This window comes from Grampus griseus (assembly GCF_964374135.1).
Source record: "Grampus griseus genome assembly, chromosome: 16".
Classification (NCBI taxonomy): Eukaryota; Metazoa; Chordata; class Mammalia; order Artiodactyla; family Delphinidae; genus Grampus; species Grampus griseus.
The window spans coordinates 70,640,610-70,657,939 of NC_139010.1; the positions used below are offsets into that span (position 1 = coordinate 70,640,610).

Here is a 17,330-nt window from a genome sequence, read left to right on the forward strand (position 1 = left end):
TGCCCCACACGGTTCCCTCCATCCTTCTGGCACGTGTGCTGCTTCCCTGGGCCTAGTGGAGCAGTGGTCCTCAGCCCTGGCACCTTCTCAGCCCTGTTTTATGCTTCCCTCTTCACCCTGGAGTTCTCAGGTTGGTCCTACAGCACCAAGAAATGACGACTTATGAAGAGTCAACCCTAGGAGCTCACTGCGCTAGAGGAAAGGATGGACGTGTTCAATATAGAATCCTAAGCAAGGGCGCCTGCTAATGAGGAGTGATGAAAGTGTTCTGAAATTGACTGTGGTGACGGCTGCACAGCTCTGTGGATATACTGAAAACCACCTGTAAATGGGTTATCGTATGGTCTGTGAATTCTCTCTCGATAAAGATGTAATATTAAAAAAAAAAAAACAGTGGGTCACTTTGTGCCCCCCATGACCTTCCACCACCAATCATGTTATAAGCTTCCCAGAGAGCCCGAACCTGTTAGTGTGAGTCTGCAGTTTAAATATTAAATGAGCCCAGAGTTACTACTCTGAAAACGAAGTCAAATGCTGCTGAAAGGTCTTGGGAGAGACAAGGTGCTAGGAAACGGCTGAAGAATCATATGAAGATGACTTGGAAAATAATCTACAAGGATTCAGATTTCTTTAAAATGAACACAAACTCAAGGTGCTTGTAAAAAAATGACCAGATGAGGCATTAGAGATGTGGTTACTGTGGAAACCAGGACCCAGGGCTCCCGTCAGCCAGCCCAGATGGCAGGAAAAGACCTTGGCACTGCTTTAGAAGATGGGCCAAAAAATATTCATTTGTTTTAAGTGAGAATCAAACACTTCCGGTCTAAACACAATTTTTAGAGCATTTCCTCCTTTAACCAGCTTTTCCAGCTACGTCCTGGTACAGGACAGTGGCCCTTCAGACGGGCTGGAGGGGGAGGACTTTGCAGGGAGCACCCACCTGTGCCAAAGGCTGACGGGGCTGCAGCCCAGGTGCAGATGCGGATTCTTCCCCCGGAAAGCCCAGGCCCCTCCACGGGCCCTCTCTGCTGAGGGGGGGCCCTTACCTGTACACTTCAACAGGGTCTCCTTCAACTCCCGTTTCTCCCTCCGGAGCTGAGCCAGGTGCCCCCGGATTTCTTCCTTCTTCTTCTCAAGCCTCTCCTTCTCCTCTGTGTACCGCTTCACCTCGGCTTCTGTCCTGTTCTTGCCAAGTTTGATCTCTACAGACCCAGAGAGGGGAACCCCCGGGTCAGCCAGGCTGGCCCCTGAGGGCTGTCCCACCCCACTCTGCAGGCTCAGACGGAACCCAGGGCTTTGGCAGTAGATTAGAGCTGGATGCCAGGCCAGCCTAGCACGGACAGAAAAGGAAATGGGGCCCACCCTTTCTTTGCTGTGTGACGTTGGGCAAGTCCTTCACCTCTCTGAGCCTCTGTTTCCTCATCTGAAAGGGAGGGAATTGGGCTAACTTCTCCAAGCCCTTTCCAAAACCTTCAACTCTTAATCTAGCACAGGCACCTGCATTGGTTGCCTTCAACCTGTCTTTCACAGGTGGGCTGGCCCCGGCTGGGGTGATGGGCACAGTGTCAGGGCAGCTCGGTGGGAAGGAGATCTTCTGCTGTTCAGTCTGGATTTTGACTGCCGTGATTCCCAGGGAAGGCTCCTCAGGTTCCTGACTCTCCTGCTGCATCTGCTTTGGGAGAAAGCAAACAGGACCCAGCTGGCCGAGACACCCCAGAAGGTGAGGCCAGCTCACCTGCTGGGGGGCCCCCTGTACCTGCAACTCGGGGTTCTCTGGAGACACCATGAGGGGCTCATCGGGGATGGGGTTCAGGTCTGCAGGGAGGGCCTCGGCCGGAGGGTCCGGCTGGGGCAGCGTGGGCGAGGGGGCCCGGGCCTGTGCACCGCCGGTGCCGTGCAGGAAGGACTTGACGGGCGTGAGGTCCAGGTATACGCGGTCGGGGTCAGGCTCACTCGGGGCATCTGTCGCAGGAGCAGCTTCCTCAGGGGCCTCCCCCTGCACAGGGAAGAGACAGGGGGCTTTCTCCACAGCCTCGGCTCCCTGGGCTCTGGAGGGGGCCCTGCCGCAGGTCTCCCGTCCCCTTCCTTGTGCCGGAGTTCGCAGGGCCTCCTTCCCAGGGAGCCTCCTGCTGAGCTGGAGTTAGAAGGCCTGGGTCTGCCATTCAAGAGCTGGGGGACCCAGGAGACAGTACTTCATCTTCCCGACCTCACTTCCTCATCTGGAGAGAAGAGACTCATAGTACCTCCCTATCGGGTGGCTGGGATTAAATGAGATAACCCACAGAAGCCCTTAGCACAGAGGCCCACGCCCAGTGAAGCAAACCTGCTGTCAGGGGGATTATTCCCCCTCAGCTGTGAGCCTCAAAGGCTAATGGTGTCTGGACAGCTAAAAGAATGAGATAGAACATTTCCTCATACCACATACAAAAATAATCTCCAAATGGATTAAAGACCTCAGTGTGAGACCTGAAACCATAAAACTCCTAGAAGAGAACGTGGGCAGAACACTCTTTGACATGAAGCATAGCAACATTTTTTTGGATCTGTCTCCTAAGGCAAAAGAAATAAAAGGAAAAATAAACAACTGAGATCTAATTAAACTTAAAAGCTCTTGCACAGCAAAGGAAACCACTGATGAAATCAAAAGACAGCCTATGGAATGGGAGAAAATATTTGCATATGATATGACCGACAAGGGGTTAATATCCAAAATATATAAATAGCTCATACAACTCAATATAAAAAAAAAATCAAAAAACAGGCAGAAGTCCTGAACAGACATTTTTCCGAAGAAGACATACAGATGGCTCATAGGCGCGGGAAAAGATGCTCAATATCACTAATTATTAGAGAAATGCGAATCAAAACCACCACAGGATACCACCTCACACCTGTCAGAATGGCTATCTTCAAAAGCCTATAAATAACATGTTGGCGAGGATGTGGAGAAAAGGGAAGCCTTGTGCACTGTTGGTGGGAATGGAAACTGGTGCGGCCACTATGGAAAACAGTACAGAGGTTCCTCAAAACAGTAAAATAGAACTACCATCTGATCCAGCAATTCCACTCCTTGGTATATATCCAGAAAAAGCAAAAGCACTTATTTGGAAAGCTATACACACCTCAGTGTTCATAGCAGCACTATTTACAGTAGCCAAGATATGGAAGCAACCCTAGTGTCCAACAGATGAATGGAAAAAGATGTATGTATGTATTATATACGTGTATGTGTGTACACACACACACACACACACAGAGACATGGAATATTAACCATAAAAAGGATGGAATTCTGCCATTTGCCGCAATATGGATGAACCTAGAGAATATTACGCTTAGTGAAATAAGTCAGAGAAATACAAATACTGTATGATACCACTCGTATGTGGAATCTAAAAAATAATACAAACAAGTGAATATAGCAAAACAAACAGATTCACAGATATGGAGAACAAACTAGTGGTTACCAGTGGGGAGAGGGTAGGCGGGAAGGGCAAGATAGGGGTATGGGATTAAGAGATACAAACTGCTATGTATAAAAGAGATACAAACTGCTATGGTGATAAGCAACAAGGATAGATTGTACAGCACAGGGAATTACAGCCATTATTTTGTAATAACTTTTTTTTTTTTTTGCGGTACGCAGGCCTCTCACCGTTTGGGCCTCTCCCATTGCGTAGCACAGGCTCCGGACGCACAGGCTCAGCCGCCATGGCTCACGGGCCCAGCCGCTCCGCGGCATGTGGGATCTTCCCGGACCGGGGCACGAACCTGTGTCCCCTGCATCGGCAGGCGGACTCTCAACCACTGCGCCACCAGGGAAGCCCCTGTAATAACTTTTAGTGGCATATAATCTATAAAAATACTGACACACTGTGCTGTAAACCTGAGACTAATATAATATTGCAAATCAGCTCTACTTCAGTTTTTAAAAAAGGCTAATGGTGTTGCTGCTCCCCATTCCCACCGCCACACCCCGCACCCCTGGCACTGACCAGGGTGGTTAACCAGCTGTTTTATCTAGACAAGTCCCCAAGCCAGGCAGACGGCACCGCCCCACTATACAAAATATGACCTCTTGCGCCTCGGTTTCTGCACTGATGGCCCTGAGGGTGACCTGGAGTCCATTCCTCTCAGGGACCATCTAACGATCTCTGGCGTTGAGGCTTGGCAGGAAGAGGATGGGCAGCCCCAGGCTGCAGCCCAGCCGGCGCCCTTACCACAGCCGTCAGCTCTGACACCTCCACGTCATCATACAGTAGCTCCTGGTGATGCTGGCTGGGCAGGCCGTCAATGTAAGTGTTCGGCTCTGAGAACTTTCTCTGCATCAGTCTGGAAGACACGGCAAAAGAGGATTCAGGACAGGGTGCTAAAAGCCACCAGTCTCAAAGGAGTCATAACAATGAGAGGTGCTGAGAAATCTGTGGGCAGTACAGGAGGCCTGGGGACTAGCTCTGACCTCATTTTAAAACAAATTCATTTATTTAGGGGTATCCCCTCCCTCTCTCCCCAGGGCCTTCTTACTAGAACTCCCGGTTCCAAATTTCTCTTCCCGAAAAACGAACTTCCCTCGCCCCGTACCCCTCCTCTTGGAATCCTTTTGCCATCTTCTCGCCCTGATTTCTCCTTTTCAGGATCTCCTTCCAACAACAGCAAAACCCTTTCTCGCTTCATCTTCACAATACACTCGGCCAGCACAGGCCAGATGCCTTCCCCATTTTGGCTCAGCTGGCTTCTACCCATGCTACCTCTACCCCCCAACCGAGGACCACTTCTCCCCGAGTCCCAGTTTGCTCATCTAGGAAGCAGAAGTACTACCCCTGCCCTGCTTATTCCAGGGTGTGCTGGGACCCAGCGATGGAGCCATGGGAAAGTGCTGTCTCCACAGAAAGGAAAGCAGAAGGCCAGGAAAGGTGCCAACTCTGCCTTCAGGAGCTGGATAGCGTCTCATGAGAGCCAGGGATGCTGTGGCTGCCCCCGGGCCAGAGGTCTGGCTCAGCTCTTTGCTGGGCCTCCTGCAGGGCTGCTCCCTGGCCCTGGCCTGCCTGCTGCTGGGTAGAACAGGACCCACCCTGAGTTCCCAGCTGCCACCCTGCTCGACTGACCACCAGCGGCCAGCCTGGGCCTCGGTCTAGAAGCATAGCTGGGAGTGGGAGGGTGCAAAGCAGGAGGCCCCTTAATACTCACAGCAGAGAGGTTTTGGCGGCGCTTACGATACAGGAAACCCTGTCGGCATCCACATAGTCGTAAGTGAATTCTTCTGGGTCTGTCTTGGAGCCCGACTCAGAAAGCAGGAGGCCTAGCCAGTGGCCCATTTCCTCGGAAGACTTGGCCTGGGAGGAGGCCGAGAGGGACATGAGCAGGGCTGGAGTGTGCTGCCTGGTGCCCCACCCCTGCCCTGATGCCCACCCCGGGCAAGGCCTCTGGGAGCCCTGGGGTCATGCTCTTCATTTTCACTAGCATATCCCATCCCCCAGGGACCCCCAAATGATATTTCCTGCTACTGCTGACACCCTGGTGCCACCTCAATGATGCTGTGGACATCTGTCCCAAGTATCACGTGATGTTTATAAACATGTATTTCTAGAAGGCTAATGGACCGGGAGAGGACTGTTCAAATGTATGTATTTTAGGTCGACACCTCTATTTTATGAATGATCACATTTCAGATTACAACCCTAGTCCATTTATACAAGACTACCTGGATCCCTAAGAAATAACAAAATTCAAATTTATTTTTGTTTATGGTTTTAAGAGTCAGGATGTCTTATACACGTTACACCAGGTCAGCTGGCTCTGACAAATCTTGAGCTAAATTCCAGTGAAGTTGGTGCCTGATTTTCTCCAGGGGACAATGCATTCTAATCAAATACGTTATCACATTGAGTATTTCTATTAAAATGCCAACAGGGTTTCTGGGCTTTATAAAGAACTAGGAATTCTATAAATACTACAGGTTTACTTTCGTGAGGAAAAACAGTCACCATGCTGGCATTACACAACACCGCTCTGCCACCTTATTGCTCTTTTCTCGCGATCAGAGGGGCAGCTAAAAGTGCAGTTTGACGTTTAGCTGGTTTCCTTTCCCCACTCATTTTCAAGTGGATTTCTCAATACAGCTTTTCACGGGCTGCTTCTAGTTCCTGCTACCACCATCCCTGCGCTGGGCGATGGTAACAGCTTCCTAACGGGTCTCATTTTATCCCTTCCTGTCCCCCTCTCCTCCGTCCCCCACCCAGCAGCTGGAGGAAGAATCTTGGAATCCAAACCTGAACACGCCACCCTCCCTTGAAACCCTTTAGGGTCTCCCACTGCTCTCAGGATCAGCCCCCCCGTCCCTCCCCACCTTGTCCCACAGGCTTTCCCTACACCAGCCCCCATCCGCCCAGCACGCAAACTTTCCTACCTATTCATAGCGCCTGCCCCACTGCTGAGTGATTACTGAGTAATCAGTTGGACAACCACTGAATAATATCTCACTCTTGTACTAGCATGTAAGTTCCATGGCAGGGAGTCTGTCTTGTTCACCCTATCACTGTGCTGAATAGGTATCTGTCAACAGGATGGATGGATGCAGGAATGAATACAAGCTTGTCCCTGGGAAGCAGTTGGGATGTGGATCTTTTAGCCACCAGAGGGCAGTATTGGAGCAAAATCTGGATGAAGACCCCTGGATACAGGACTAGATGAACAGGGGTGAACTGGGGTGTGTGCTTAAGTGCCTGTAAAGCCCTCTGGCTCAGGCCTGCCCGGCTCATTGCGAGGCATTAGGTCACCTCTTATTTTTGTAAATGTAACATCGAACAGAGGACGGGGAGTGGGAATAATGTAATTGTGTCACAAACCTTATTATTCCCCCCCCCCCAGATAAGCCCTAACAGTCAGCATTTTTATGTACTGGCCCCCATCTGGTGATACACAAACGAAATCACAAACCCGCTTTGAGTCCCCAGAAAGTTTTTCCAGCAACTCAGAGAGTTATAAATACTCCTCCTGCCCTAAGTGCAGGAAATAGCTCATTGTCCCGTTCCTATAACACAACCACCCTGAGGTCAGAAAGGGAGTGGAAATTTTTTAAAAATGCAAACAATCTCAGGCAAAGGAAGTAAAAATAAAGGGTGGCTAAGTTGACTCTCCCATTGTAGGACTGCGGTCCTCAGGACCTGCGGCAAACAGCCGTGACCACGACCTCTGCCCTGGCCGTGCCTCCCCACTCCCACCCAGCCAGAGGGCCAGCGGTACCTCGAGCTTGGCCAGCTCCTCGCCGTCGTGGAGGATGCGGAAGGAGTAGAGGTGGTCGGGGCTCGGGTCCGGCACCACCTCACAGCCCACCAGGCTGAGGGGCTGCTGGGCCGCCTTGCTGCGGTTCCGGTCCTGGTAGAAGTACAGGTGACTGTCCCTGACGGAGCACCAGCGCGACTTCCACTGGCTGTTCACCAGCACGTTCAGGTAACCTGTGGGGTGGGAGGCGGCTTCAGGGCGGGTGCGTGGCTGAGGGCTGCCCTTGCTCCCGGACCCCTGGAGAGGCTTCTCCAGATCTCAGCTCCAAGGCTTGCCATGCTTTGCCCGAGAGACTTTCTTGCCTCGTAGAGGCTGTGAATTCTCCTTCGTGTTAGCTGCTAGATCCTTTGAAGGTGGGCAGCACCGTGCTACTGGGTTTTGAGAAAGGCCTGTCCGGAGGGAAGTGAGTCGTGCCTTGGCCTGGACCAGGCAGAGAGCGTGTGTGTGTGTGCGTGTGTGCGTGCATGCATATGTGTGTGTGCGTGTGTGGGTGTGCGTGCGCGTGTGTCTGCATGCCTGTGTGCGTCTGCGTGCATGTTTGTGCATGTGCGTGTGTGTCTGTGTGTGTGTGTGCAGCACCGAGGCAGGCACCCCCACTCCGGCCTCCTTGTCTCCCTTCCCCCGCCCTTGCCAGCCCAGGCCACCTGCAGGAAGCTCGCCCCAGCCTGGGTGTCCTGGCCGTATATGCGACCCCCTCACCTCCACAGCCTTAGTTCCCTCAGCTCCCCTGACACCTTGCCGTCCCCAGTCGCTGGGTCTCAGCCTGCAAAGGCCCCTCCCCCTCGGCCAGCTCCACGTCCTCCCAGAGGTGGCTGGCCCTCCTGGGTCCTGCCCTCCCTGCACGGTCGGCCTTCAGAACACTTGAGTCCTGGAACAGCGACATTCTCCACTTCCATGTCAGCCTCCCAACGGGACACAGAGCTTGTGAAGGGCAGGAACTTGCCACGTTCGTCTCCAGCGCCTGGTTCTGTGCCCCTTGGCCTCTCCACCAGGCAGCCCTTCTTTCTCCACCGGCACACAGGGGCTGCCAGTGCTGGGGTGCGTCCATCACATAGGCCTTTCTTGTTTTTAAATGGTTGCATGTGTTGGGTTCAGCTTCCTCCCAACCTAGGTGAATATTTACGGAGCTGACACCGTGTGCCAAGCACAGCCTTGTCCCTGGGGCTGGAAAGATCAGTAAACATCCAGTCTCGGGCCCCTCTGCCTGCCCCACACACCGTGGGTCGACATGTCTCTGTGCTGCTCACCTTCCCAGGGGCACTGGCTTACAAAGCGGATGCCTTCTCCATCCTAAGGGACCGGCAGCTGCTCTGAACCTTAGCCGGGAAGAACTAGGCCCATGCAACAGGGTCAAAGTACACAGCCACCTTCGCACCCAGTCCAGTGCTGGACACTCAGTGGGAATCGTGAATTTCTCAGGGCCACGAGACCATCACATCACAGTAGCAAAGTGGAAGAATGTGAGCCCAGGACCTAGGAACTCTGGCTCATTTAGGCAGGCGCCCCACTCGCCCATCCCGATTCTCTGGACCAGAGAGAGGCAGGGAGCTCAGGCACCGAGTCCTGGGAAGGAGAGTAGCTATGTTCTCTCTGGCCCTTCCCCAGCCACAGGGGACAGCAGCGTGCTTCCCTGCTGAGTAACGGCCAGCAAGAACCCAGCCACATCGCGCAAAGCGACTCACTGGGACCAGGCTCCCAGGCCCAACACCGTGCCCTCTGAGGCCACAGGGCCTGGCAGAGATGGGCCATCACCCGGCAACCTGGCCAGAGAACCAGGAGACTCCAAAGGCAGGGCCCTGTCTGCTGCCTTCCTGTCGCTCCAGCCCACCCTGCCAGCCGCAAAACACAGAGCTGAACTGGGACTCAGGAAGAGAGCCCAGGGCTGGTACACGGGTTCCATGAGGAGGAGGAAAAGGCCCAAAGAAGGAGAGTAGTAGCCTTCAGGCTCCGGGGCGTAAGTATAGCAATGAGCTTTGAGTTGGAAGCCAGGATGTTTTCTGGGAAAGGTCTCGCTCTCTCTGTCTCTCTTTCCTGTCATCAGTTTCCTCAAGGCCGAGTAAGGGCAGCAGAGATGACCTGGAGGGCCTCCCAGCACCCACACATTCCCTCTGTACCGGCGACATGGGCTTTTGTCATCCCCTTAACGGGTCTTACCAGTGCCCCCTCAGAGTCTTTGCTCCTGCCCGCGGGGGCCATCCCAGCCCGTTTAGCTCCCGCCCGGCCTTGGCAGCTCAGGTCCAGGAAGCCATCCATCTCTGTCTACACAGTAAGAACGGTTCTTTCTGTCCCCGAGTCCTTGTAGCTAGTAAGACGGCACAGTGTGCGGTTATGGGTATAAGGCCATCATCTCTGTTGAGCTGTAAGCTCTCAGGACTGTGTCCTCCGCCTGCTTGGGCCCCTTTCCCTAACACCGTGCCTACCGTGCTCCATACACATTGATCGAATGAACATACAACTTTAAAGACTGTGGGGAGGACGGCCATCAACTACCCTTCACTTCCGCACGCTGCAGCAAGAGGGTCTGGTGAGGCTTTATAAAGGGCTGCCTGCAGCGAAGATCAGCAGAAACTGTGGACTGTGGGCTCACCCGCTCAAGAGGTGCTAGAGCAAACCCCAAGTCCCCGCCCTGGCCGTCTGAGCCGCCTTGCTGGAGACGGGCTGCGGCCCGGCGGGGGAGCCCGCCCTCTGGCCCAGGAGGCGGCTACTGAAGCTTACTGGATGTCTCGAGGGACCTTTCCGGAGGCTCCAGCGAGGTAGATTTCTTCCTGCCCAGGTTCATTAGGTTGCTCAGTTTGAGGCCAGCAGAACATTTCTTCTTGACTGTCAAGATGAGAGGAAAAACCTTCAGCCTTGCACACAGCCTACCGATGTGCGCTCATGGATGACGGAAAAATTAGCAGACCTGTCCCTGTCCTGTCTGCCCCTCCCTGTGCGCGCACAGGTCTGTGCCCCAGACTCGGATCCACAGGGCAGTCAGGTGTCTCTAGAGGCACACCAACCTCTCCTACAGAACACGTCAGCACTGGAGAATCCTTACAGACTGAATGGGTTCAGAGAAATCTGAACTAGGGTTAGCAAACGAGATGAAAGAATATTCTACCCCCAGCAATTCATGGAACGTAACTTCAGTTTGGTCCTCTCTCCTTTTTTCCGCGATCTATCAGCTGTATACTTCTAAGCAGTTTAGAAACTGGAGGCATGCTGGAATGAGCTGTTAAAATTCGGTAGGGTTGAGCCAGACAGCCGAGCCTCAAAGCCCGGGATACCACCCCTCCCAACCCTAGGCTGAGAGCCAGAGCGTTTGTACCGTCTTTGGTCTCTGGGACCTCAGGGTGGCCATCTATGGAGCTTCCATAGTCCGAGGCTGACAGGTACTTCTCAGTTACATCTGGCTGTGGAAGAGAGAGAGACAAGTGGGTGATCTTGTCTGGGAATGGTTACCTGGGAGACCACAATTTAAGGGAAAATAATAGATGACTCTTGGGTGTAGGCTAGGGGTCACCTTGGAGTCCAAGTCACTGGTGGGGCATGGCCAGGCTTCCCTGGGGCTCCCTAAAGGACCTGCCTTTACCTTCCCTTGTGAGGTTCCCCACCCCATGCCAGAGCATTGTTTCCTTCTTCAGGCCACCGCATATCCTTGATCGTGAGTTCTCAAGATGACTACTCCACTTGGTGTGACGGCGGCTCCGTAGCCAGTGGGCAGGGCAGGTAGCCAGCCCCAGGGTGCACGAGAGCATCGCAACTGAAGCTGGGACCCACCCATACCAGGACATCTTTTGAGAGTTGACTGCACTACCAACGCGGCAGGCTTTGCAGAAGGGCTGGCTTGTCCTCACAGGGTCAGACCACGATTCGAATCCCACCTGGAGCATTCTCTAGTGCGGCAGGGCCCCTCTGAGCCCCACCCTGCATGTGTATAAAATAGGGATAACACCCCTGTCTGCATTCTCAGGGCTGTTGGGGGACTAGAGACAGTCCCTAGAGTAGACACTCAGAAGATTCCCATCAGGCTTCTTCTAGAACCACTGACTCCAGAACCCCTGGAAAACAAGCCCAGCGACTCCCAACCAACAAGGCCTTCACTGAGGACCAAGGACTGCAGTACCTGGCCCGGGAATCTTGTGTGCTGGGTCTTTAGGGAGAGGCCTTGTTTCTCACCCCAATGTGAAGGAATCTCCAGGTTTACTCTGACTTCAGTTTTCTTGTCAATGACCAAGGAATGAATAAGAATGAAAACATCAGCCCCTCTTCCGTCACCCTAGAAGGCTGTGGGTTTTCCTCCATGGGGGTGGCCCGTGCCTTCCAAAGGAGCAGAGAGCCTCCTCCCTGCTCAGGGCCTCTGTCCACCCTCTGCCTTCCTCCCTGCCGGGGGTGGGGACCCCAAGATGAGCCACAGGGACCCTCTGTGCACAGCAGGGTTCCAGGCACCCACCTGGGGACATGGAATGTGACCCCGCAGTGACAGCCCTCCCCTCGGCCAGCACCCAGCCCAACTTTCTCAACTTTGACCCTAAAGCAGGGCTCCCACAGTTCCATGCAAATCAGCAGTAGGGCCCTTTGGTTGGGGTCCAACACCCAGACAGTTGCCTAAGTGGGAAGGAAGAGCCTCAAAAAATCTCCCTGCCCAAGAACGGAGGCAAAGTGACTTTTGTCCCAATAAACCTTCCCCCAAGCAAGAAAATACTGTAGGCTTCTGTCATTCTCATCCGTTTCCCTGCCAAGCTGAAGCTATTGCCCTTAGCCAAGCACTGCACGTTTCTTATCAACTGGGCTGACGTGCGAGAGCAAAGCTCCCCATCTTAACACCTTGAATTTTATGGAGACAAAAATGGAATTGAACGCTCTTTCAGGCAGGGTAGAGGCTTACTTTTGGACAACTCGGGCGCTGGGCATCTGGGGTGTACTGGCTTCCCTCACAAGCTCCTTCAGAAGGCAGGCCACTCACCTCCTGGATGACCTGAAGGAAGAGGAAGACCCTTCAGGCCTGCAGCCACGGCCAGACCAAAGCCAGAGCCCCCCTAGCCACGTGTGGCCTCGGGACCCAGCCAGGGAGGGGGCGTGTTCCCGAGGCCTGTCTCCCGCAGGCCCCCAGGTGTTTGGTGGCGTGCCAGGGAAGCGGGGCGGGGAGGCAGGCAGCAGGGTTGGCAGCAAAGCCCAAACAGGGTGAGGGCAGCCAGATCTCAGCTGCTCTCACCCCATCCTGGGCAGGGGTGGCTGTTCACGGCGGGGGTGAACACCCACATTTGCCAGATGGCTCGCTGGCTCCTGGGGGCCGTGGGGCTCGCTGTGGAGGGTCTGCGTGCCGCCTGGGACTCAGGCCTGGACGCTGCCTTGGTCCAGGCCAGGCTCCCAGACATGCCTGTCAGAGTCCACCCCAGCTCCCCCGGGAAGGAGCCTTTGAACTGGCTGGCGATGCCGCACTGGAGACCAGAAGGCAAGTGGATTTCAGCTAGAGCCCAAGTCCAGGTGGCAGAGACCTAGCCCTGCGACCCATTTCCCTAAGGCGGCTCGCTACCACCGACGACGCAGGAAGCCCTGCGAACTTGAAGGATCATAGACACTTCACCCCCGACCACAGCCATCCCTTTGAAAAGGCTGGGGAGCCCCAGAGCGGAGCAGGCCCACCTCCCCCGCACCTGGCGCCTCCCTCACCCTGAGCCACTGCTCAGCCTGGTCCTTGCTCTGCAGGCCCAGCACGATCACGTCGGCGCTCACGGGGGTGATCTTCAGCTTGTGCTCCTTCTTCCGCACTTGCTTCTCCTTGTGCACCACACTGCTGCCCAGCAAGTTCACGTCCAGCTGAGGACTGTGGTCCTTGGAGGACTTGTAACACTGGAAGAGGGGAGAGGCGAGACGCTGCTTGGCCAGGTTCTGCAGAGGAGGGGCCCCTGGGCAGGGCAGGACCCGCTGAGGGGTGGGCTCTGCACGACAAACCCAACGGCCGGACACCCCTGTGCAAGTGCAGAGCTGTCACCTCCAACACTGGCAACGCGTGTTCTCGGCGTCAGTGACCAGGCAGCTGTCTCTGTCTCCCTCAAGCCTCTTCTTCCCCAGCCCTGCTCATCCAAGCTGCTCTAATCGCACTGCAGACCACGCCGGCTCCTAAAATTTGTCCTCTGCAGGCAACTCCCACCTCTCCAGGGTGGAAGGCACTTTTCCCAGTTCTCTGTCTCTCTGCTTCTGTTCCTTCCTCGGCTTCCCCAGTAAGGGGTCCAGAGGGGATGAAGGCCAAGTTTATCATCCGATTCGTTAGGAGACGATGTGTTAGCAGAGAAAGGAAGCGACTCTCCTCCCTACCAGAGAAAATGCGTTACCCCTCTGTTTCTCACTTGTAAGGTGCAGGTGCTTTACGGGGCTGCTTAACAGGATTACCTGGAAAACACCTGCGCGCAGCAGGGCGGGTTGTAACCAGTGAAGAAGGGTGTTTATAATGACTCCATGGAACTTCACACTGGGACATAAAACCAAATTTTAATTTAAAGTAACAAGAAACGGGGCTGTGGTCAGAGTACTATCTTCTGATTCCCTTATGGGTCTCCTCTTATAATCAGTCACCTGCCTGGGCAGCAGGCTCTGCCCCAAAAGGACTGTAAAGAAGAAGTAGCCCACAGACCAGGGGACAAAAACATCCCCGGAAAAAATATCTGTGGGATGGGATCGGTGGGGAGGGGAGGGGGCAGTCGTCACAGACCCCTTTGAAAGCCTGCTGAAAGTACTAGTCCTTCCTACTTAAGGGAAAGCACGTTCATCCTCGCACACGAAGCTCTGCTGGGGAGAAGCAGAAACCCCCTGACGCGACAGGCTCTAAGCACCTGGCATCAGGGACCACCCGCACCTCCACTCCGGGGAGAGGACACTCACCAGGAGCCTGGTGTCCTTGATCACGCAGAGCTGCTTGGCCCACTGGCCCAGCCACTTCTTGCGCCACAGGAAAGCACAGATGCGGGCGTCGCGCATCAGCTCGATGCTGGCCTCGGGCGAGGGCCACTGGTAGGGGGCCGACTTGCCCTTGCTGCTTTCGTCCTCGTCGTAGGACTCGTAGGAACTGCTCACGGCCTCTCCGTCCTCTGCAAGGAAGAGCCCTCCGTCACAGTTCCAGCGGGCAGGGGATGTTCCGAAACAGGCTTTGCTCCTTCGGGAGGGAGGGGAGCAGGCAGGGGCAGCCAGTGGTCCCCAGGCCACCCCGCCCCCTCCGTGCCCTTGGACCAGCCCACAGTCACCAACCACACACCCAGGCGGACTTTCCGGCCCCCAAACCCCTGAGCAAAGCGCCTTGGATGCTGCCTCCGGCCGCAGACGCAGGTGACATAAAACCAGGAGTCTCCCTCTTCCTCCTCAAATCCTGTCGCCTCAGACCCTGTGGAAACCTCTGACCAGACGCGGCCCTCACACGCCTGCTCTTGAGAGGTCCAGTGCCCCTGCTGGGGGCCTCCATTTCCTCCGCTGAAGGATGAGATCGCTTCTGAGGGCCCAGGAGGAGAGGGTCGCCGTCTGAGCCCAGAGCTGGGCGAGCCTCCAGCAGCGGCCCACTGGGCCTGCCCTGTCCCTGGTTCTGTCCTGGGAGCAGCAGGAGCTGGCCCTCCGGGGAAGGCGGCCACCCTCGCACTCCTGAAGGCTCTCCTCACAATCGCAGCCCTGCTGGAAAATCAGCTTATCTTCCACAGGCTCCGTTCTCTTTCCCTCCCCACAAAGCACCTCCCGTCACGAGCTTAGCATCTTCTGCCCATCCCCACCTGCTACCCTTCCTTTCTAGCAATGAGCCACCCTCACGTTTTTATTCTGTTTAAAAGAATCCCAAAACGCACCAAATTGCACCCGATCCTGTGCCCGCTCTGCATGCCTCGGTTTCCGCCTCCACCACCCTGCAAGAATTTCTCTGTTCCCCAGGCCTCACTGCGCTATTCGAGGCCAACAAAAACTAGGTGCAGAAAAAAATCAGTCAATCAAACCCCGAAATGCAGGACACGGAGAAAGGAGAACCTCAGGATCCAGGTCCAACCCCTGGCTCAGCACCGGAATCCTGTCTGTCGTAACCCTGCCCCAGCCTCTGCTTGAATCCCCCCGTGGACGGAGAGCTCATACCGCCCGACTGCTGGACAATTCCTTCTGTTACTGGGCAGCTCTAACAGTTAGAAAGTCACATCTACTTCCCTGTGACTTCTACAGACACGTTCTGTCCCCTTGAGTCAGAGTGAATGGAACCTCTCTTTCTTCTCCACATTACCCATCAGAAAAGAGACAGCCCATGGGTCCCCCATCTTCTCTTCTCCAGAAGCCTCTTAAACTACCTGCATAGCTAGGTTCCTGCAATACTAAGAAAACAGAACCGCATTTGAATTAGAATGAGGCCACGGCCACAGTTACTCTGGCTACAATGCCAATGAAAATGTGTTTTATCTTGCTTTAATATTTTTAAAAATAATACCTTGACTATTTTAATATCAGTCTTCTTGAAAAGCAGTGTGATACTACTCCCCTTCCTGGCTTAATAAAAAAGTTGCATAGTTCACAATTTTATACCTATTAAATAAACAAAGACTGAAAATAGTGGTGCTACCCAGTAGGGGACCCTGAACTCTCTCGTATGGCTGGTGGCAATATAAATGAACGCCAGCCTCTCAGGAAACAACCTGTCAGCCTGCTGTTTCGAGCGCCATAAGAACATTCACACCCTTCGACCCAATAATCCCAGTCCTGGGAGTTGATCCTAAGAAACTAGTTTTTAAAAAAGGAAGGAAGTGGGGAAGGTTACATGCATTAAGATATTTCTTCAAGTGCTATTGAACAGTCAGCAGAAGGAGACTCAGGAAAGTCTGATTTCATCCAGCGTACCGTGCACCCGTAATCAGTGAAAGCTCTGAAGACTAGTCTGCAACTTGAGAATCTCCTTAAGATAAGATGGTAAGTGAGAAAGCACAATTAAAATGATCTATACAAAGAGAACAGTACTGAAAGGCTCAGAGAGAACTCAAAATAGTTGGTTTGATCTGGTGGTAGGATCAGGGTGATTCTGTAAAAAATGTACCCCTTGTCAGCACTGCACAATAAATGAAATAAGAATGATGTAGTCACTGGGATAGCTCTTTCAGTGATAAAGATTAATAAGCGAGGCTACAGAGATTAGTGTGAAGAAGCTGGCCGAATCCCGCCCCCCTCCTCCCCGCCCCCGGCTGTTCTGTGCTTCTGGGGTTGCCCCACATGTTCCATGGAGAATTCTCACATCCGCCCCTCTGCCTCCAAGGGCGATGGGGAACAGCTTGGAGGAAATCTAGGGCAAATGTATTGACCATTTTATTTATCTCTAAGAGTGATCACGGGGCTTCCCTGGTGGCGCAGTGGTTGAGAGTCTGCCTGCCGATGCAGGGGACAGGGTTCGTGCCCCGGTCCGGGAAGATCCCACATGCCGCAGAGCGGCTGCGCCCGTGAGCCATGGCCGCTGAGCCTGCGCGTCCGGAGCCTGTGCTCCACAACGGGAGAGGCCACGGCAGTGAGAGGCCCGCGTACCGCAAAAAAAAAAAAAAAAAAAAAAAAAAAAAGAGTGATCACGGCCCAACCATAAATGTAGGGTATTCTTAAACAGGTACTTGGCTTCTAGAGGTTGCAGGATGAACAGGAGTGAAAGGCAGGATGCTCAGATAATTCCAAACCCCTTTTTGCTGTCCCCAGGTGGAGACTGCACCCACTGTGTCCTGTGGCATGTCCTCGGGAACAGAGGGCAGGACAGCCATGCCACGCTCTGCATCCTCTAGCCATCTGTTTGGAGGCTACAGGCAGGGGTCTGCAGAGGGACAGCACACGGCGTGCGCGTGCAGAACCCATGCAAGAGGACGGGAAGAGGGCGGCAGCCACCCTCGGGGCATGCACCCCGCCTCAGAGAGGGCCAGGCAGCAGATGGGATCACCGGCATTCCCGCTCTGGGACAAGCAGTACCCAAGGTGATTGTGGCGTAAACGACTCCTTCAGGTACCTGTACCCACCTGGGGACTCCACTGGGGGGAAATCTGCCAGAATGATCTGTGTGGGATCCAGAAGGACAGACAAAGGCAAGAG

At 54.2% G+C, this 17,330-nt stretch overlaps 1 protein-coding gene across 2 annotated transcripts in view; it reads right to left on the reverse strand.

Annotated features, from left to right (window-relative positions):
• Nucleotides 1-17,330, reverse strand: part of AFAP1L2 (actin filament associated protein 1 like 2) — a 98,654-nt gene that overhangs the window by 2,915 nt on the left and 78,409 nt on the right. For both annotated transcript variants that reach the window (XM_082674113.1, XM_082674112.1), the window contains exons 7-18: nt 17,211-17,294; nt 14,142-14,347; nt 12,933-13,112; nt 12,148-12,237; nt 10,588-10,672; nt 9,996-10,100; nt 7,242-7,453; nt 5,187-5,332; nt 4,220-4,331; nt 1,757-1,996; nt 1,498-1,669; nt 1,047-1,202 (exon numbers count right to left, since the gene is read on the reverse strand). In XM_082674113.1, coding sequence (XP_082530239.1) covers nt 1,047-1,202; nt 1,498-1,669; nt 1,757-1,996; nt 4,220-4,331; nt 5,187-5,332; nt 7,242-7,453; nt 9,996-10,100; nt 10,588-10,672; nt 12,148-12,237; nt 12,933-13,112; nt 14,142-14,347; nt 17,211-17,294 — 1,788 coding nt within the window. The remainder of the gene's footprint in view (nt 1-1,046; nt 1,203-1,497; nt 1,670-1,756; nt 1,997-4,219; nt 4,332-5,186; nt 5,333-7,241; nt 7,454-9,995; nt 10,101-10,587; nt 10,673-12,147; nt 12,238-12,932; nt 13,113-14,141; nt 14,348-17,210; nt 17,295-17,330) is intronic.